Genomic DNA, 20,366 nt, shown 5'->3' on the forward strand with positions numbered 1-20,366 from the left:
GTGCAATTAAATACAGGACACTTTCACAATTAAATATAGGATGCTTTCACACTCTCCTCAGCTACTTCATAAGTAAAGTAACTACAACAACCCTGAATCCAACCTATGAAAATTTCTCTAAAATTTCCTTCTCCTTTGAATTTCTTTCCAGAAGCAATTTCTTTTCTATAAAATTGAATGTGAATGATAAAAAATGTTGGAGAAATGTTTGCCACAGCACTATTAATATACTTCTCAGGCTAGCAGATTGATTAGTATATATATTTTTTCATTAGCTTCTATTTTTATTTTCCTTGTATGGGGAAAAACAGAAGAAAGATCACTTTAAGAAAATTAACCCTAACTCATAACTGTCAGTTATATGCAAGCTTTCCTGTTAGTAACCAAGATACTGTATTACAAAAAAGACACTGCAGAAGTCTGCAGTTGGTTTGATTCTTGTGCTACTTGATAAAATATATTTATTTATTTAAAACATTTGTATCCCACCTTATATTATTAAGATCTCAGGGCGACGTACAGATAAAAACATACAATATAAAACAATAAATATGCACAGTTAAAAACAAATTAAACCATGAACCAAGTTAAAACAATATATAATTTAAAAGCAGTAAAAGCATAAAGGAAGCTTTTAGCATTGGCTTAATTGTACTTTGTGTGCAAAATAAAGAAAAAAAGGATAACATTCATATTTAGAATTAATATGCTTTTACGTGACTTTTTGGGGAGGTGTTTAAGTAATATGTGGAAGCAATAAATGAGCAGCTACAGAATGAGCACCTTGGGGACACTAAACCATGGAATATTAATTAACAACAATAAATAACTTGGAAAGTGTTCATGTATCCTCTCATTTGAATGAGATAAATTACTCATGAAAGAATTGTGCCTAGAATTAAACCATGTCCTTGTTATCACATTCAGGATGGTGGAATTTGATGAAGTTAAGTTAACCAGGCCCCCGTCTATACGACAACAGGATTGGTCCTCATTAAATATAAACCCGAATTTTCATTGATTCGAATGTAGGTAAAGAGCATCACACTGCAGCACCCACAGCGATTTATTTCCTGAATTTTTTTATAGCACAGTTACAAATGCGCAAGTGTGCCTATGCGATGATTAGAAGCTACAGAGTAGAGACAATAGAAGCCTTACATTTTATACGCGAAGCTCTGCAGATTCATATAATAGAAAATTGGGAGTGCGGGGGAGGAACGAGGCAGCAGAGGAGGATACCTGTTGCCCCCTCTTTGTTTTAATAACCTTTCTCTGCGGAGCTCTGCAGAATCAGAATTTAAACTAAAAACGGTGCGAAGGAATGACGCAGCCGATAGGTGGGAAATCGGCCAATCACATTGTCCTACCCTCAAAGCTCCACCCACATTTCTAAATGCGATTTAACTCCCCCAAAGACCCATAACCATAACGCGGTGCAAACTCGGACGTGATCCAAAAGTCACGGTAAATCACAACTACAAATATGCGCATTATCGAATTAAAAACCGCGAATGGACGGCTACGTCATGTGTCCTGAAACGCGAATATGCGCATTTAGGTTGGGGTAAACAAGCCATATAGACAAGGCCCAGATAGGATGAAACATAGGAGTTATTGTGGCATGACACTCTTACCAAAGCCCTCTTTTTAAAATCTCCTTAGTTTGCTTTCGGAAATTTAACAGTACAATAAAAGGACTTGCATTCCAAAGCATTCTATCCTTACTGGATTTAACCTTTCCTTTCCCCATCCCATTCAAACTTCCTCATAAAACTCTACCCCTGCCCCATTAAGCATCTTTTCACTATCCCAGTGCCTGATCCCAGATCACTTATGACACAGCTAACAAAATTAATAAGCAAGTGGTTAGAGTGGCATGAAAGATATGATTAACCTCCTATTTTAAATTAATTGAGTCTGGATGCTTGTGAACAGCCTCGTCAAACCAGTCTTGGCAATTGCATTGCCCCAAGTAATATTCTAGCATTTCAAAGTTGTTTAATTCTGTCCTCCTCCCCTTACCCCAACTTGGTTCACATGGACATATCTAAGGATTTAGCTTCCTGGCAGTTCTAAAGCTCCAATGAGTTAAACTAGAACTAATCTAATATCCGGGATTTGTAAATGATTCTTCATTCAAAATATTCCCTAAATAGGAGAAAGAACTGTATGTAGTTCTTGGCCAACAACTATTTATGTGGAAATCTGTATTTGATACAGTTAGGTTATATACAGTAATTAACATACTAAAACTCATTATTTTTAAAAGAGGGAAGGGAGGGAGAGAGATACTCCACTGTATTTGCTTAGCTAAAAATTTTTAAAAATGGAATTACACTAATCAGAATTATTTGATATGATTTATTTGACACACCTATTAAGTTCCAACTATCTAAAACAAGCACATTTAGGGCTGTGTATCTCAAATACATCTGTGTATTTTGTTTGCTTGTTTATTTGCTGTGCTTCCATGGCTGCTTCCACCTACTATCAAATTGATGGTCTTCAGCAACGTTACTAGCTTCACTGATATTTCTTATTAAAGCTGTGCATGAGATGTTTGAAAACATATCATTTACCTCTCGAAGTGTCAAAATTCAAAGAGACACCCGGTTGAGGATTTACTTTAAATAATCACCGTCACCGAGAATAGGACATCTCCAACTTGTACAGCTAATCGAAATGATGCCGTTGTGTTGCATCTACTGTACTCTGAAAAAGTAACATAAGTTTCCATTGCAACTGACATTCATTCCAAATTTAAAATCTGCACGCTCTGTTATACTGAATGATGATCTGTCCAAAGAAGCAGACTTGTGCAAATGGATTTACCCTACTGCATATTTGAGTGGTAAAAACAGTGCAGAGGAAAAACCCTTCATATCTGGGAGCTCTAGTTCTACACATAGCTCTAACCACAATCTGTAGATCCAGGAGCGCAACGGCAATTCCTGTGCCAATGGAAAGGATGAACTCAGAGAAGTCATGCTCTACCTCCCCACTGCCACAAACCTTGTTAATAGCCTATTTAGGAAAGCTTTGGATTTACAAGTGCCGCTGCTTTCACAGAACTCTGGATTGGGGCCGTTCATGTAAAAATCCAGTCAGTGTGAGACTGGTTGACACATGCATGCTGATGGATTGCAGCAACAAATGAATGTGCTTTCACAGATCCAAAGCCACGAGTTTAATGTCGTCTCACTTTACCTGCAGCTCTATCTTGTCTTGATGGAGCCCAACCCTACATTTGGCTATATGCATCGAGCTTTCAGCAATCAAGTCAATAGATGCATGCATTTGTGAACTAACTTACAGCTACGTTGTGTGATCCAAGTATCTGGAATACAGAGATAGAAGTGCTCTACCTTCATTTATAGGAGTTGAGTCTTTTTAGTGAGAGATAGCAGGGCACACCAAGCCCAAACCTTATGGCAAATGTTAAAAACCAAGGGGTAGAGCAAAATAAATCCAATGCATTTTGGACCCTTGGGTCCTTCCTCAGGGTGATATGCATAAGAGTAGGGCTGTGCTCCGCTTCAGAGAAGCGATAGCAGAGTGGCCTGATTTGCCTCCAACAAAGGCGGAGATGAGGGGCTGCGGATCGAGGTGAAGCGGTTCGCCTTGATCTGGAGCTCTGGACGCAGGTAAGTGGGGGGAGGGGGACTCACCTGGCACCGCCGCCACAGTCCGTGCGGTGACGGCGGTGGAGCCAGGTAAGGGTGCGGGGGGGAGGGGGCTTACCTGCCTCCATTGCAGTCTGTCGCGGGCTTCAACTAAGGCCCTGGCTTGAAGCCGGAAGAGGCCGCGGCCTTCTCTTCCGGCTTCAACAGGGGCCTCAATTGAAGCCCATGACGGACACGGGTAAGGGGGCGGGGTGGTTGGCTTACCTGGTGCTGCCGCCGCTGCCCATGCGGTGATGGCAGTGGAGCCAGATCTTGCTCCGCAGAGCAGAGCGGGGGACAGGCGGATTGGCCCAAACCAGTTCGGGCCCGATCCAGAAGATCCAGATCGGGCCACAAAGTGGTTTGCGGGCTCCGTGCACAGCCCTACATAAGAGACTGAGAGATACAAAATGGAAGCGATACCTTGCACTTTGTCAAATCACCCTGTGGAAGGACCCAAGGGTCTGAAACACGTCAGATTTATTTTCTCATAATAAATAGCATCCTTTGTTCCACTCCTTTGCTTTTGGCCTTTTTGGCATCTCCTTTGGGATTTCCTTTTAACGGCAAATGTTAAAAACCGCCATCACATATCCAGTTTCTGGGAGTAAGCCCAATTGTACTCAACAGGGCTTAAACAGCTTCCAGATAAAGCTTTTGTTGTCTAATCAACCGGCCGTCTTCACGTAATTATACGGGGGATCCAAATATCATCACTTTCCATATGTAACCCTTCCACATTTTCCCACCACTTCTCCCACCTTTTTCCCTTGCCGCAAAAATTCCGTTAAGAGGAGAGGGGAGATGGAACAGCTGCAGAATGTCCTCCGATTGGTAGCGCTAGGATGTGTATGTCTGAAATAGGGATGTACAGATTTTGTTAAATCTGTTATGTCTGTGCCTCACAGATTGTCACGCTTCTTTCATTCCATCATCTGCTTATTGAATTGGCTTTTCTTCACTAGAATTTTGTTCTACTTGGGCTAATTCATATTAGCCCTAACCTGTGCTTTGCACCCTTGCCCAAATGTGGCAATGCACATCTAGTTAATGAGCATTAGTGTCAATGGGAATGAGTAAAAGCCCACCCCCCAAAGTGAAAAACTGGTCCACATGTCTGCAGAATTCACATGTCTTTGAAAAAAGCCGAATAGCATCAACAGGTGGGATTCATAGAAATCTGAACTCCTTGGATTCCACTCTTGGCAGGATCTACACTACTGCTTTAAAACGCTTTATAATAGTTATAAAGCGTTTTAACTGCTTTAAAGTGCTATAAAACTGTTATAAAGCGCTTTAAAGCAGTAGTGTAGATTCAGCCCTGGACTTCTCTGAAATCCCTAGTATGGAAGCACCCTTACATTTGAGTAGAAGTGGCTAGGATTGGACTGACAATTGGCTGATCAATCCTCAACCTGTTGATATCAATGGAAGATTTCTTTTGAAATGATTGAGGCAGTTCACTCCACCATTCGGACCAAAAACAGATGCAAAGCTAGATTTGCGAAACTTGAGCACATAGAGCAGCAAACTTTTGAAAACCACGTAGGCTATAGTCTCTGCTCCAACCAGTTATGCCAAGCTAGCTTTAGTGAAGTCCATAGACCTACCCAGGAGTAAATGCTTTGCGGCCTGGTTTTATGCATGTATTTACCCAAAACATTTTAATTTTGGTTTACTCCCATGTGTGTCCATGTCCCAGGGAAGGAGATCCTCAAGTGTGTCCCCGAGGACCAAATTCCCCATCCTCTCTTCCCCTGTCCCAACCCCTTCCCCTTAGCCACCAATCATGTCTTGGTTTCCTGCCTTTTCTACAGTTTTCCATCATCCTAAATGGTTGGCATTTCTCTCCTAGGTTTTAGTCACTGGCAGTACGCATTAAATTGAAATGTGCTGGTATTTTTTGGTATACCTTGCCCTTTTTGCTTTGGCCCTGCTATTTTTACCTCCTATCCCACCCGTCACTGGAATGTGGAACCCAAAACCTTCTCTGGAAAGCAGTTTGGTCATCGGCTGAAAGAGGTTCAACACCTTGTGAACCATCCTCAGAGCTTTGCTATTGGGTGGTATAGAAATGCTGATGATGATCATGACTATAGGACGGAAGAGTTCAGCTTCCCTCTGCTGTATCTCCCACATATACCAATTTATATACAAATGGGGCAAATGGGTGACGAAACAAATGTCCCTGCTGCTGCTGTGACTGATTTGATCCTCAATTAGTTCCCAAAGCTATTCCATAAACAATGCACCAGGCGAGGATCTCATCCAGAATTTTGGATATGTCCGTCAGCGCCAAGTCCACACAACCCCACCCTCTCCATAGCTAACGCATTTGCTTTACTTACCAATGGGCATGATTAGAAAGAAAGGAAGCCAGCAGAGTATGAAGCATCCCACCACGATTCCCAAGCTCTTTGCTGCTTTCTTTTCCCTGGAGAACTTCAGCAGCCTCACAGAGAAATTGGATTTATTCTTGGTGCTGGGCGTAGAGCCGGTGGTTTCTGGGGTGTTTTTGCGGTGGATACGGAGAATCACTTCTTCCGAATGGGATTTCTCGGTCTTCAGCCCTCGAGACAGACCCTTGCTTTCCCTTCTGGCGACCACATACACCCGGCAATACATCACAAGTATGATGATCAAAGGGAGGTAGAAGGAGCCAAAGGCAGAGAACAATACGTAACCAGGATCAGTGTTGATCTGACAAATTGTGTCATCTTCTGGAGCCGGTTGTTTCCAGCCAAAGAGGGGTCCAATGGATATCACAAGAGAAAGCGCCCAGACACATAGCAGAGTGAGGAGACCTCTCTTTTCTGTCACTATGGCTGGATATCTGAGTGGGTAGCTCACCCCAATGTATCGGTCTATAGAGATGACACAAAGACTCATGATGGAAGCAGTGCAACATAGAACATCAACGGCTGCCCAGATGTTGCAGAAGATCCTCCCAAAAACCCAGTAACCCAAAATCTCAAAAGTAGCAGAGAAGGGGAGAACAGTTGAAGTCAAGAGAAGGTCAGCCACAGCCAAGTTGATAATGTAGTAATGGGTTACACTTTGCAGGTGTTTGTGGCAGGCGACTGATAGGATCACCAGAATGTTGCCCAGGACCCCAAAAACTATCAGCCCACCCAAGATAACTCCCAATAAAATTGCCTTTGGGATATCTACTTGCCCCACAGTCTGGGTGCAGTTTAAGCAGTCAGAGATGTTCTCCGAGTTCAAGCCCATTATTGAAACTGGTTAATGTTCGTCCGATGTGTTTGTGATTCACTCTGCCCTTTCTTTGAAAGAGGCAAGAGCAAATATTTGGTAGTGTTGCAAGAAACTTTATTTCTACATTGCTGATCAAAACTCCCTTGAAACGTGAATCTTGCTTTAGAAATGCAGAACCAGGAAGGAAATCGTAGACTTGGAAACATATTTGAAAATCCACATTTCTTTCTTGTCAGCTGCTCCAATTAGATATATATGTTTTTTGTTTGTTTGTTTGTTTTCTTAATAAACAATGCTAGTGCAATTTTAAAGACACCCTTCAGGACACTCTCTTTGATGTTCTCCACCATTCCTTCTGGACATTTGATGATATTGTATTAAGTTGTGCCAAAGATCTCTTTCCTAAAATCCGTTGTTTTTTAAAGAAACAGCCATCGAGCCTCAGTGTGCTTTCTGCTACTAGGCAAGGAAAAACGTCTGGATTTGTAGAACCATCATCATCAAAAATATATTTATTTACATTTCTCTCATCAAAAAGAGGGAGCGCAAAGGGTAGTTACATGTTCTTTGCTCCCTGTTCATTTGTGTCCTTTTCATGATTGGCTTTTCAAATAGCTTCACTGTTGGAATAATAGAAAGCCGCAAGGATATTACTGGGGTTTACTCTGTTTCTCTTATCAACATCCATGACATGTTTTATGATCTTGAGATGTTAAGCAAAGTTCCTGAAGCCATCAGAAGCTCAGCATTGTGCCAACTGGCCCCAAGATTGGAGCTTATTAACAAATGCCCGTCAGAGCCTGGAAAGTGACTTGAGAGAAGCACGTTTGCAGTTGTTCTCTTTGCTGTCAGATGGGGAAAGAAGAGAAAAAACATTTCAAAAACATGGCTACTTGCTGCTGCAGCCCCCCTGACCAGTTTTCTGAAACCAAGAAATCAGCTTGACTGACTTTCTCTGATCATCTGCAGGACTAACTGCTGTTTACTGGTACAGTGTTTGCTCAACAGAAACTGTTTCTCAATCCCAGAGAAACCTGCCTTGCTTACTGTTTTCCGGCTGACAATGCCTCTGAACCTCAGGCAAAATGAATGCAAATGGTTTGCCAATCACTACCCTGCAGTATCAACATAGAAAGACAACGTTATGTATTTCGGAATGTGTGTGTGTTCCTGTTTCATCTGTTGAAGACAGATGGCTATGGACATTTTCACAGCCTTTCACAGATGCTTTGGATGCCAGTTCCTGCCATCCATGACACTGGTATTGCTGGCTGGAAAAGATGTGTGTTGTTGTCCTAAACATCTCATGGGCGCCACACTTGGGATGGCTGCACTAACAGCTCAGTGTGGCTTGCAACACAAGATTGACAATTGAAATTGCCTCTCTTCCCACTTTTTATTAACCATGATCCCACGTTCATGCAAATAAACAGTGTGAGGGAGAGGGATTCCATGGAGACATCAGACTCACATATGAGTACATAAGGATTTCATACAGTTCACTTTAGAGCCTATGTTTCACATTTGTCCAGACAAGGGCTTTATTTGTGCTGCAACTCATCCTATTTCCAGGAGGTTCAAGATAGCTCTGGGCCACTTCAGAAATGCCTTCAGCACCTTTAGTACTGTGTGACCACAATCAGACCTTGCACATTAGAGGAGAAACCATAGCTCAGCTGTAAACCACATGCAAAAAGTCCCAGGTTCAGTTCTGGGCATCTCCTGGTAAAAGGAGCAGGTAGCAAAATCACTCTTGGCCTGAGACCATAGAGAGTAGCTGAGAGTCAAAGGCTACAATACTGAGCTGGTTGGACAAATTATCTGACATGGTATAAGGCAGCTTTCTATGTTCCTATGCTTAGAGAGTTGGGCATTCAAAGAACTCATGGGAGTGCTTGAACCTCACTGCTACTCTTTCAAGAAAACAAAGCAAGGAATATAAGGAGTTACTTAGAGCCAAAGCATTTCAGAACTTTGGAACTAGACTCTTCCCCCCGCCCCCATTCTGTTTTCCCACCCTTGTTGAGCATCTCTTTCAGTTCAAAGGTATGGAAACTCTACATGCATCTGCCCAAGGAAGGTGGGCTGGTATCTCCACAGTCTCAGTGCCGGTTGCCCCAAACAAGTAAGGACAGGAAAAGAATGGATTCTTCACCCTTTCTTCCACCACTAGTTGAGAACGTCTGACCTAGTTGCTCTGAGCCGGATGACTCATCCATCTCTCTAGCCCCCATGTTGTCCTATTCATTTGGCCCCATCTCTCTAGAGCCTTGGGCAGAGTTTTGTCCTAGCTTTGCTCCTTGAGATCTTTTTTTAGTATGGGGGTGGGGAACCTGTGATCACCCAGATGCTATTGCATTCCAATCCCCATTAGCCCAAGCCAGAATGGCCATCTAGCCAGGGATAATGGGGGTTGTACTTCAACCAATCTCAGAAGGCACTGGTTCCCTAGCCCTGCTTTATTAAGTGGAGAAGTCAGGGATTGAACATGACATTTAATAAAGTAAATGGAATAATATATTGCTGACCTATAGCCCTTCCCTAGCTGAAGAAGTTTGTTCTCGGCCATAGAGCCTAGGAAAGGGGGGGGGAGTAAAGGGTGACATAGGAAGCTGCCTTATACTGAATCAGCCCTTTGATTGATCTAGACCAGTATTGGCTACACTGACTGGCAGTGGCTCTCCAGGGTTTTAGACAGGAGTCTTTCCATAGCAGGAGATCCCAGGGTTGAAGCTGGGACCTTTAACATGCAAAACATGTCCTCTACCACTGAGCTATGACTTTCTCAAAAGGCTGCTACCTTCTACAGAAAAAATGCATCACAGAGGAGTTGGAACTAATTCCTCTCGTATGTATAATGACAGAAAAGCAGAAATCAGGTATCGAATTGACAATGACCAGATAACAATGCCTTCTGTAATTAAATGGTACGTACACACACACACACACACACACACACACACCCCGCAATTCATGATACTTGTCTCTTTAGAGGTAGCACTTCAAATATCACTGATAGTTTGTCTTGGGTTCAATTGAGACCAGGATTTTTTCTCCCACAACACGAATCCAATAAGCACAGCAAAAGCTAGTAAGTTTGTGTCATTGCTAATTACTGCTGGTTGTGATGGATCAATGTACTCATCTTGTGTACAGTTGAGCGTTACATAGAAATACTACAGAGCTACTGGATTTGCATTTTGCATTTCCTGGTCATTTAGTCCCACTGTTTACACACACACACACACACACACACACACACATCATTCCATGTGTGTGTGAGTGTGTGCATGCATGTGCCAGCCAACTGAGGACAGCAATTCACACATTTGATAAAGTGGGCTCTAGACATGATAAATCTGTTAGTCTTTAGTCTTTGAGGCGCAACAGTTCTCTTAGTTATTTTCCCCTTTCGCCATGGAGTATACTTTGTAACAGAGGGGAAACCTCACTGAAATTGCCCCGAGATAATGGATTAATTTAATTTTTAAAATACATTGAGTTTCAACACCACTTAGGATGTTTTTAGGATGTTTTAACAATGTATATTATGTTTTCATTCAGTCTTACGTATTTTATATTTACTGTTGTTCCTTGCCTCGATCCAAATGGAAAGGCGGGTAAGAAATACATTTATTATTATTATTATTATTATTATTATTATTATTATTATTATTATTTATTAGCCTCTCAATCTGCTCTTTTTTAAAAAGAAAGAAATAAAACTGCAAGTTCTGAGGTGCTGAAGTCATGGGGTGAAAATAGCCAAGGGTAAAGTGCTGATAGAAAACAAACACATTTTCATTTGGATATGAAAAACATTTCATAACCAGAGGGGCGTTGGGGGCATTAAGTTGGCTTCTTCCCCACTTGCACCCCCATCCCCACAAAAAAGAAGAGATGGAAGTCAGAATAATTCCTGGGGAAGGGAGGATTTTAAAAAGCATTTGAAGAAACGCAAACATGAAACCCCATTTTCTGGCCAATGTCCCTCTTCTCCTGATGCCTATTTGGGACTAAGGAATCAACATAAGATATTCAAAAATGCAAGAGGAAGGTAACCCCCAAATGGACAGTTGAACCCTGGCAACATTACCCAGCAGTATCGAGAAGAAGGAAAGGTGGGTGAGGGGGGAAGAAAGGGGGGGGGGAAGAGAAGAGGTAGGAGAAAGCTAGGAGATGGAAATGGAAAGCACAGGTCTCTAAACAAGACCCACTTAGGAGCAGCTGTCCCTATATCTCCTTTTGCTTACCGACTTCAGGCTGGAAGGCTGCGGACCTCCTGTTGCAGAGTGCATGAGAGAGGACGAATCGCAGGCAGTCATCTGTAGAGCACAGTGGGGCACTCTGCTTGCAAGGCGGGGGGGGGGGGAGGAAACGCACGCAAAAAGCAACACCCCCCAAATCATCAGCCAATCTCATCCTGTCCTTTTTGTAGTATTTTGATGACTCACAATTGCACTAATTCCGTCTGTCCCAATGGCTGAGAGGGGCTGGGTGCCAGCTTCGTGACACCAGCGCTTTCCCAGTTGAAAAATACTCTGCTTTACACTGTCAAGGAGGAGACGCAACTTTCCTGCGGTGTGAGCTGATGCAGCTGGCATTAGGGCTCTCTTTTGGTTTTACCGTAATCTCCCTCCTGTTACCGTATTGCAGTGCTAGAGAGGGCACATCTGACAGTTGTCAACATTTCTTTCCGCTGACTCCTCTCTCTCTCTCTCTCTCTCTCGCTCTCTCTCTCTCTGTGTGTGTGTGTCTCCCAGTTTCTTTCTGAAAGGTGATCGAGGAGCAACGTCAGTTAGCTGCTATTAGCAAATGTCTCTCCTCCAATTTGGCTGTTGAGAAATCTCCGGGGTGGTTGGGTGAGAATGAAGTGACAAAAAGACTATCATAGTAGCATTCCTGGAGGATAGTTAGTTATTCCTGCTTTTTACTAAATTTGCATGCATTACTGTATTTTAGTTTTGACACTTTAAAGTGGTCAGGAGGCTTTTACAGTTGTGTTTCATGATCGGTGTCAGGGAAATTCCTCAATACTGAAGGAACAGAACACATCCGCGTGAACTGTTTAAATCTTTATTTATTTATTTATTTGGAAGCACATTTTATTTGGTCTCTTCTGTTTTATGTGTGATGTATTAATTGAAGGGGCCTGAGGCTGGTGCGAAATATGTGTGACTGATGTGAATACATGCATGCATTCACACTAGTCTTCTGGCAATACAAATATATATATATATATATATATATATATATATATATATATATATATATTAGACAGTGTGTAGGGTGCTCAAGGGTGTCAAAGAATTGTAAAAAGTTGATATATTCTCTCTCTCTCTGAATATATAGTGACCAACTGGTTCTTTCTTTCTTTCTTTCTTTCTTTCTTTCTTTCTTTTATGTATTTATTTATTTACTTACTTAAGAATGTATTTATTTAAGACAGCTTACAGTTAAGATCATAAAACATCTAAAATCAACATTCAAAAACCAGTCTCTAAATTTAGCTTTGCGTCTGCCAGTCGCATGTGCAATCCAGGGCCATCCCTTAGGTGGGAGCCAATGGGTACATGGCCCTCCCACCTGGAGCACCAGACACACCCCACAAAAGAATTTGATTTATTTAATTAAGAGAACAAGCTTTTGACGTTTCCATTTAAAGAAGGAGAGCTTCTTCTTTTCTTTTTGAGTAGGGAAATGGATGGTTTAACACACACACACACACACACACTGACAACTGGTGTCTCCCCCAAATGGGAGTGCTTTGAATGTCATTCCTCTGTTTCTGGCAGTTTTGCCCACCCAAGTATAAGGTTGATCATAATTGTGGCTTTGTTACAATTATTATCAACCAGATTGATTGAATAATTGATTGCATTTCTATCCCACCTTTTTTCCTCCAAGGCACCCAACGTGGTGTACATTATCCTCCTCCTTTCCATTTTATCCTCACATCAACAACCCTGTGAGGTGGGTTGGGCTGAGAGTCTGTGATCTGGCCCAAAGTCACCCAGTGGGTTTCCATGGCCGAGTGGGGACTAGAACCTGGATCCCCGACTCCCAGTCCAACACCTTAGCCACTACACCACACTGCCTCTCAACCTTATACTTGTGATTCCCCCCACCCCCTGATTTTAGCTCCTATGATACTGAGTATGGCAGGGTGTATGGCAACATATGGGAGTATGGCAACATATAAACGTTATATGTTTAAGGAAGTTGCTGATTGTCTGTGGATTGTAGCCTATATATTTCTGATGCTCACAAGTCATGCAGGAAACCCTATGCATGCTTACTCCAAAGAAATCTCACTGTGTTTGCTAGTAAGTGGACTGGATCCAGATTTAGTCATTTAGGAGTAGACCCATTCAAATCAATGGGAATTAAGTTGGTCTTTATTTATTTGGAATGCTAATATACCACTTAATATAATATCTCTGAGCAGTTCCATCAATGTCTAACTTAAGTCCCATTGATTTCAGTGAGTTTACTCTGGGGTACGACTATATCTGGCTCCAATCCAGTGTGTATAAGATTGCAACCATAGACAGAAAAACGTGGATACTTGGGCTGGTGAGAGATTATTATTATTATTATTATTATTTATTTATATAGCACCATCAATGTACATGGTGCTGTACAGAGTAAAACAGTAAATAGCAAGACTCTGCCGCATAGGCTTACAATCTAATAAAATCATAGTAAAACAATAAGGAGGGGAAGAGAATGCCAACAGGTACAGGGAAGGGTAAGCAGGCACAGGGTAGGGAAAAACTAACAGTAGAAAGTAACAGTAGAAGTCTGCACAACATCAAGTTTTAAAAGCTTTAGGAAAAAGAAAAGTTTTTAGTTGAGCTTTAAAAGCTGTGGTTGAACTTGTAGTTCTCAAATGTTCTGGAAGAGCGTTCCAGGCGTAAGGGGCAGCAGACGAAAATGGACGAAGCCGAGCAAGGGAAGTAGAGGCCCTTGGGCAGGCGAGAAACATGGCATCAGAGGAGCGAAGAGCACGAGCGGGGCAATAGTGTGAGATGAGAGAGGAGAGATAGGAAGGAGCTAGACCGTGAAAAGCTTTGAAGGTTAACAGGAGAAGTTTATATTGGATTCTGAAGTGAATTGGAAGCCAATGAAGAGATTTCAGAAGCGGAGTAACATGGTCGGAGCGGCGTGCTAAGAAGATGATCTTTGCGGCAGAGTGGTGAACAGAAACCAACGGGCTGATGTGAGAAGAAGGAAGGCCAGAGAGAAGAAGGTTGCAGTAGTCCAACCGTGAAATAACCAGTGCATGAACAAGCGTCTTGGCAGAAGAGACAGACAAAAATGATCGAATCCTGGCAATATTATACAGGAAAAATCGACAAGATTTAGCTACTGCCTCAATATGAGGAATAAAGGAGAGCGAGGAGTCGAAGATAAAGCCAAGGCTACGAGCTTCCTTGACCGGAGTAAGCGTAACATCATTGACAGTAAGAGAGAATGAGAGATGAGGAGAAGGTTTAGGAGGAAAAACAAGCAATTCAGTCTTTGCCATGTTAAGCTTCAAGCGACGATGAAGCAGCCAAGCTGAGATATCTGAAAGACATGCCGAGATACGATCGTGAACATCAGGAGAAAGTTCCGGAGATGACAGATATAGTTGTGTATCATCGGCGTACAGATGATATTGGAGACCATGAGATTGAATAAGCTTGCCCAAGGGCAACATGTATAAGGAAAACAACAACGGGCCAAGCACCGAGCCTTGCGGAACCCCTACTGAAAGGGGAAAGGAGGAAGACGAGCTGCCATTAGTCAACACGCTGAAAGAGCGACCCGCTAGATAGGAGGCAAACCAGTTATAGACAGAGCCACAAAATCCAAGGTCATGAAGGGAATCTAAGAGAAGATCATGATCAACCGTGTCAAAGGCTGCAAGATTTGGAGAATAGTCCTATAGTCCATGGCGAGCATCCCCTCTTGAGGTCAGAGATGACATTCTAGCTTCAAAAGAGGGAATCAGAGATCCACCCCGACCATTTGCAGCCAATGGCTGTTCTCCAAGTTGGAAAATTGACCTCGGAGGGGGACATTCTGGTGAATGGGAAGGGGAGAGACTAGAGAGGCCAGGTCACAATTTATGTGAGCCTCTTCCAGCCTCCTCCCCTCTCCAAAGGAACCTGACTAGATGGGCTGAAAAGCCCATCTAGCAAAAATAAAGGAGATTGGAGGATGGGGTGGGGTGACGGGAAAGTTCACCACTCTCTCTGCCCTGCTGTTTTCAACCCAACAGGGTAGAGGAACTTCAGAAGCCTCCCAGACCAGTGGCTTCCAAGTAACTCTTAGAAAAGTTTCTGCTGGTTGTGCATAACTTACTCATTCCCCGTTTCTTTCTTTAGAGCCACCCCTAGAAATAAGGGCAGCCCTGCCAACAAGGGAGCTCAGCTAGGGCCATGATACAAGGCTCTGCAAGACTCTGTGCACCAAGGTGAGGGCTTGGAAGTCCAAAATGGCAGCAGCCCAGAGAATGCCAAGCCAATGCAAAATGAATCAGCTCTTACACAGATGCTCTGGTGCATGGGACAAGCTAGTGCACACAGCAGTTCAAATATACAAAGATTGAAGGCTAGTAATAATAAACTTCACCCAAATAAAAAATCAACAACTGCATGCAATGTTCACTCACTACACAGAGTGGCACATAAGGTTCATGATGAGCATTTTCCATTTTTGATTGCACCAAGTTCTCCATATCCCTTCCTATGCTTCACAGGGAAGAAAGTGCAGTTGTGTCCTCAATTTTGATTTACAACAGTGCGAGAAATCCTTGCTTTCCAGTGAAAATCAAAGCTGGTATTCTGGCACTTGCGCTCCGCCAGCACATTATTGTGTGACCTTGAGCATCTTCCCATTGGCTGGCATTGTTCACCCGCGTGTAAAATGAAGGTGACTTAACAATGATGCATAATGGCAAACTGCATCAGAAGAACATTGGGAGGAATTCTTATTAACCCCCCCCCCCATCTGCATGTTCTTTTCTTTCTGCTAAAAAACCAAACAAAAATAAACCTCACAGCTTAAGGACATTCTGAATTATTATCCAGGCAAATGCAAGGATGAAAAAAAGAGAGAAGGAAAATCATCCATGTGGATTAGTGTACCATTAATCACTCCCTCCAAATTACTGGACTTCCTTCACTGAATTCACTTTGGGAACTGAAGCAACTATTGAAAACTACACTATAATGATATGATCAAAATCATGTCAATTAGACCAATGGAAAAAGCAACAGAATCAGTGGATTAATGGGGTGTTATTTCATACAATCAAGGCAATGGGAGTGTTCCTGACAGCCTGGAACACTCCTAGAATTGTTTTAATTTTAATCTTTTCAAAAACTTAGCAGCATGCCCAGAAAATCATCATGGATAGACAAATGCATGAGAGAGAGGGAGAGAGGGAGAGAGGGTTGGATCCAGTCTTAGTTAAACTTAGGTCCTGCTGAAATCAATGCGATGAGTTAGCCATTTCTCAAGTCCTATTGATTTCAGTGGAAATGAAGTACAAGTTACTCAGTCTGGATCCAGCTCATTATCTCTCTGAAATTTTCATGCAACAATACTTATTATTTATTTGCTATTAACAAATCAATGTGGTGTATATCAAGGTGGCATGCAACAATTTAAATCAATAACACCTTAACACAATTTTTTTTAAAAAAACACGCACATAAAGACAGTAAAATATTAAAACAACTACATAGCTGAAAAGACTATATTAAAAAAAGATGTGTCTTCATGTTCTTTCCTAAAAGCCAACAGTGGAGGCCAATCACAGTTCTTGAGAGAGCATATTCCACTGTTTGGAAGCAGCAGTCAGGATGGACGGTGTCCTCAAGAGGGTATCTCCTGCAAATCTTATTAACCAGGCAGGATCATACTGAGAAAGGCCATGCCTTAAAACCGACACTGCCACTCTGGTGATACAAGAAGTAAACCCACTAACCGTGTCATCTCTTATTCCTATTTTCACTCATGCCCAATACAAACAAGGGCTGGGTTTGACATTTAGGACACAATCGTATGCATGTTTAGCAGAGCTGTCCCTATCATGAGGCAGAGTGAAGCAGTTGCCTCAGGCAGCCAATGCTGGGAGGTGGCAGCAAGGTGTTGAAAGAGAGCTTCGGCTATTGGGTGGTATAAAAATGTAATAAATAAAAATCAATTGAAAGAACGACTGGTGTGCTGTGAGACCTGACCTGACCACTGCCCAAGTTACCCTAATGCTTTCAGCTTCAGTGGAAGATGCTGTCCCATCAACAGTGTTGAAGATAGATTCATCTGCCAGTCCTGTCCACGCCATGGGAGGGGCACCATCTTGTCCTCTGCATCAGGCAGCAAAATGTCTTGGGCTGGCCCTGATGTTTAGAGAGAAAAATGTTGTACAACTCCCAGCATTCCCCAGCCATCCATGCTCTCTGGAGGATGCTGAGAGGTGTAGGACTTTTTTCCTGACTAAACATTCATCCTTAAAAGCCAAAATAGCTTATGTTCAACATAGCTAAGGAACCGTCTCCTTCCCTAGGTCTCATCTCTCCTGCTAAGAAAGGAAGGAGGGTGCATTTATCAATGCTAAGGAAGCAAGGAGGGTATATATATATATATATATATATATATATATATATATATATATATATATATTCCATTAAATAATCACTAAAAAATCCCAAATGACTATGCAGTAAAAGAAGCAGATGTCCACCTTAGGCCAGCATCAGCACTCAGCATTGTTGAACATCAGTTGGGGGCCTCAGCATCCCATCAGGACCCATCAGGGCTGATACCTGCCAGACATCCCACATATTGGGGGTTGGGTACCTACAACCTTCCATTTTAAGTTCCCCACAATTCCCATGGGCAAGGCTACATCTGACATTCAGGAGCATTATAGGAAATGTGTAATGGCTGGTTGCAGATGTCACACTGTTTGACATTCCTAAAGATGGTTAATTCATAGACTCATAGAATAGTAGAGTTGGAAGGGGCCTGCAAGGCCATTGAGTCCAATAATAATATGCAATAATAATTGCATGTTATCTTTTGAGCCTTGGTGTTTGCAGCATTGTTATGTCAACTTTCCACCTATCCTTGTAACATGCAGTTCCTTACAGTTAATTACATTGGATATTACCACACCTGGTTTCAAGACACAGATGGTCCTATGCCAACTTGTGCTTTCACTTGCCACAGCACGTTTAGCAAGTGGTTAGGCTTGTAACAGTTCACCAACGCTGTCAGTTAATCCTATGGCCAGGAGAGCAAGTGTCCTTGGAATAATCTCATGGAGGGAGCTTTGCTGAGGGCTCCTTCAAGCCAGCAGCTGGTCCCATTTTTAAGATTCCCTTTGAAATTTCCCCAAAAGGTCAACATCAGAGACAAACATTAAAACATAGTGGATCTGTACATGCTAGCTTTCTTGACTCTCGTATAAGTGTATGCAGCCCCATTTGGATCATGACCATAGGACTCTGGGAGAGGAGGGCTTAAACTCTCCCCACTTTTCACACACCTGTGAGGAGGTTAAGAAAAGGTGGTGGGAAACCTCCATTGTAAGTGCATGCTCACAGGTAAGTAGAGAAAGCTAGCATGCACGTTTAGTTTGCCCCTTAGTTCCACCAGCTAGTGCTGACTAGGGATCTGTCAATTACAGATTCTCCCATATTCCATTTTTTTTTTGAATCTCAAGTTCTTTCCATCCTTATGAAGGAACTGGGCAGGATCTACACTATTCATTACACCATTGTTTAAGTGCATTGTTGCGTTCTCCCTTGCTACGTTACAAAATGCAACTTGAGCCCAGTCAATCGAAATACCTTTTCTTCTATCGTTTTACCCCGGCACACTCTTCTTTAGAACGTTCTTCATTATGCTCATACCGGCTCTGAAGTAAACCTCCTTCTTCCGGTGACTCTGAGCTAGACCTGCCGGGATAAGCCGGCAGGGAGGCGGGGCGACGCGTAGGGACGAGGGAAGCCCTGCAGCGTCTTAAAGGGGCCGCGTGCGCCCCGAAAGATAAGCGGTTTTTTTAAAAAATTAAGCCTCTGTCCCCTCTTTCACCGCCCTCCCTCCCCCCTCCCCCTTCCCCTCGTCGCGTTGTGCCAGCTCTCCCTCCCCTAGAAAAGCCCTCACTTGTCCTAATCAGGAAGCAAAGACCATGGTCACGAGACATGACTTTGAAAGACGGCATTGAATACAACGAAAGGTTGGGGCACATTGTTAGTTTTAAAACGATTTTAACAGAAAGTGGAATGGTTTTAAAAGTCAGAAGAAACGTAACAACAGCATCACGTGACTGCTGACGTCATCTCTGCCAACTTGTTACGTTTCATCTAGACAAGTGTAGACGGGCTCCTGGTTCATTTCAGTAAGTTGTTATTTAAAAAGAGAGAGAACCAAATGAAATCTCACCCATCTACTCCAGCCAAAGCCAATGTGTACAGCTATTTCCAGCATGGAGAGGACCATGTTGTACCTTCCTGCTGTGTGATTGTAAAAAATGAGATGGGGAAGAGGTGGAGGCTCTAATTCAACATTATAAACATGGCTGAATACAGATGGATCCAAACCCAGACTTGAGCTAAACATTGAAAGACCTGGACCAGTATGGACGGATAGAGGGATGTGTCAATTTCATATCTTCCCACATTTTAAAAAAATATTTTATTACAAGATAAAAATATATGTACAGTTATTTCTACAAAGCATGATTACAGTCATTAACAATACTAAAAGGTTTTAACAGTAAAGCATTATCATATCTATTTTATATATCTATCTTACCCGATCTAGTTTCAACCTCATTGGATAGTAGAAATGGTAAAATATTTTTTTTTAATGTCAAGTTATTGTCATTATACTTAAGAAGAAATTTGTGGTTCTTGGTAAATTCTTATCCCAAAATGAACTGAACAAAATCCCCATCCATTCCTAACTAGAAGATCAGGTGGATAATGATGCAGAAACCCAGACAAACAGGGTGTCATGCAATAAAACAAATTTATTTCTAATCATACAAAACCAGCTTGGTCGGTGGTTTGTCAGTTTTAGCATAAAACCACACCATTCCAAACTTTCCTGGCAAAGGAAGCCAGACACAACGTTAATCCTCGTGTTTAGCTACGCTCCTCAGACCTACATAGCAAATGAAGTCTCACCGGCTGAATACTAAAAACAAAACAAAACAAAAATCAAATAATAATAATAAAAACTCTGGCAGAGTCAGCGAAAGCTCTTAACAGGGCTGGAGATAAATGGTTGTCAGTAGGCAGCATGCACTGTCTTTGGACAGTCCTTCTTCCAAGGATGCCAAACCATAGTGCCAAGATGGTCTTATTGAGTCCCTGTCTCTTGAGATAACCCTCTTCATGGCAAACAGATACAATGACAGCATGTGTTACTTCATGGCTTGAAATGTCTATACAAGGGATCTTAGCATACCTTGATCATGTG

At 42.3% G+C, this 20,366-nt stretch overlaps 1 protein-coding gene across 2 annotated transcripts in view; it reads right to left on the bottom strand.

Annotated features, from left to right (window-relative positions):
* Positions 1-11,217, bottom strand: part of ADRA1A (adrenoceptor alpha 1A) — a 52,991-nt gene extending 41,774 nt beyond the window's left edge. Inside the window, exons 1-2 of one of the 2 annotated variants that reach the window (XM_063139194.1) lie at positions 11,135-11,217; positions 6,014-7,719 (exon numbers count right to left, since the gene is read on the bottom strand). In XM_063139194.1, coding sequence (XP_062995264.1) covers positions 6,014-6,896 — 883 coding nt within the window. In that variant the 5' untranslated portion in view covers positions 6,897-7,719; positions 11,135-11,217. Of the gene's footprint in view, positions 1-6,013; positions 7,727-11,134 lie in introns of both variants that reach the window. The other variant, XM_063139193.1, reaches the window with a different exon arrangement.
* Positions 11,218-20,366: the final 9,149 nt, after the last annotated feature.

The sequence above is a fragment of the Elgaria multicarinata genome, chromosome 12 (genome assembly GCF_023053635.1).
Source record: "Elgaria multicarinata webbii isolate HBS135686 ecotype San Diego chromosome 12, rElgMul1.1.pri, whole genome shotgun sequence".
Taxonomy (NCBI): Eukaryota; Metazoa; Chordata; class Lepidosauria; order Squamata; family Anguidae; genus Elgaria; species Elgaria multicarinata.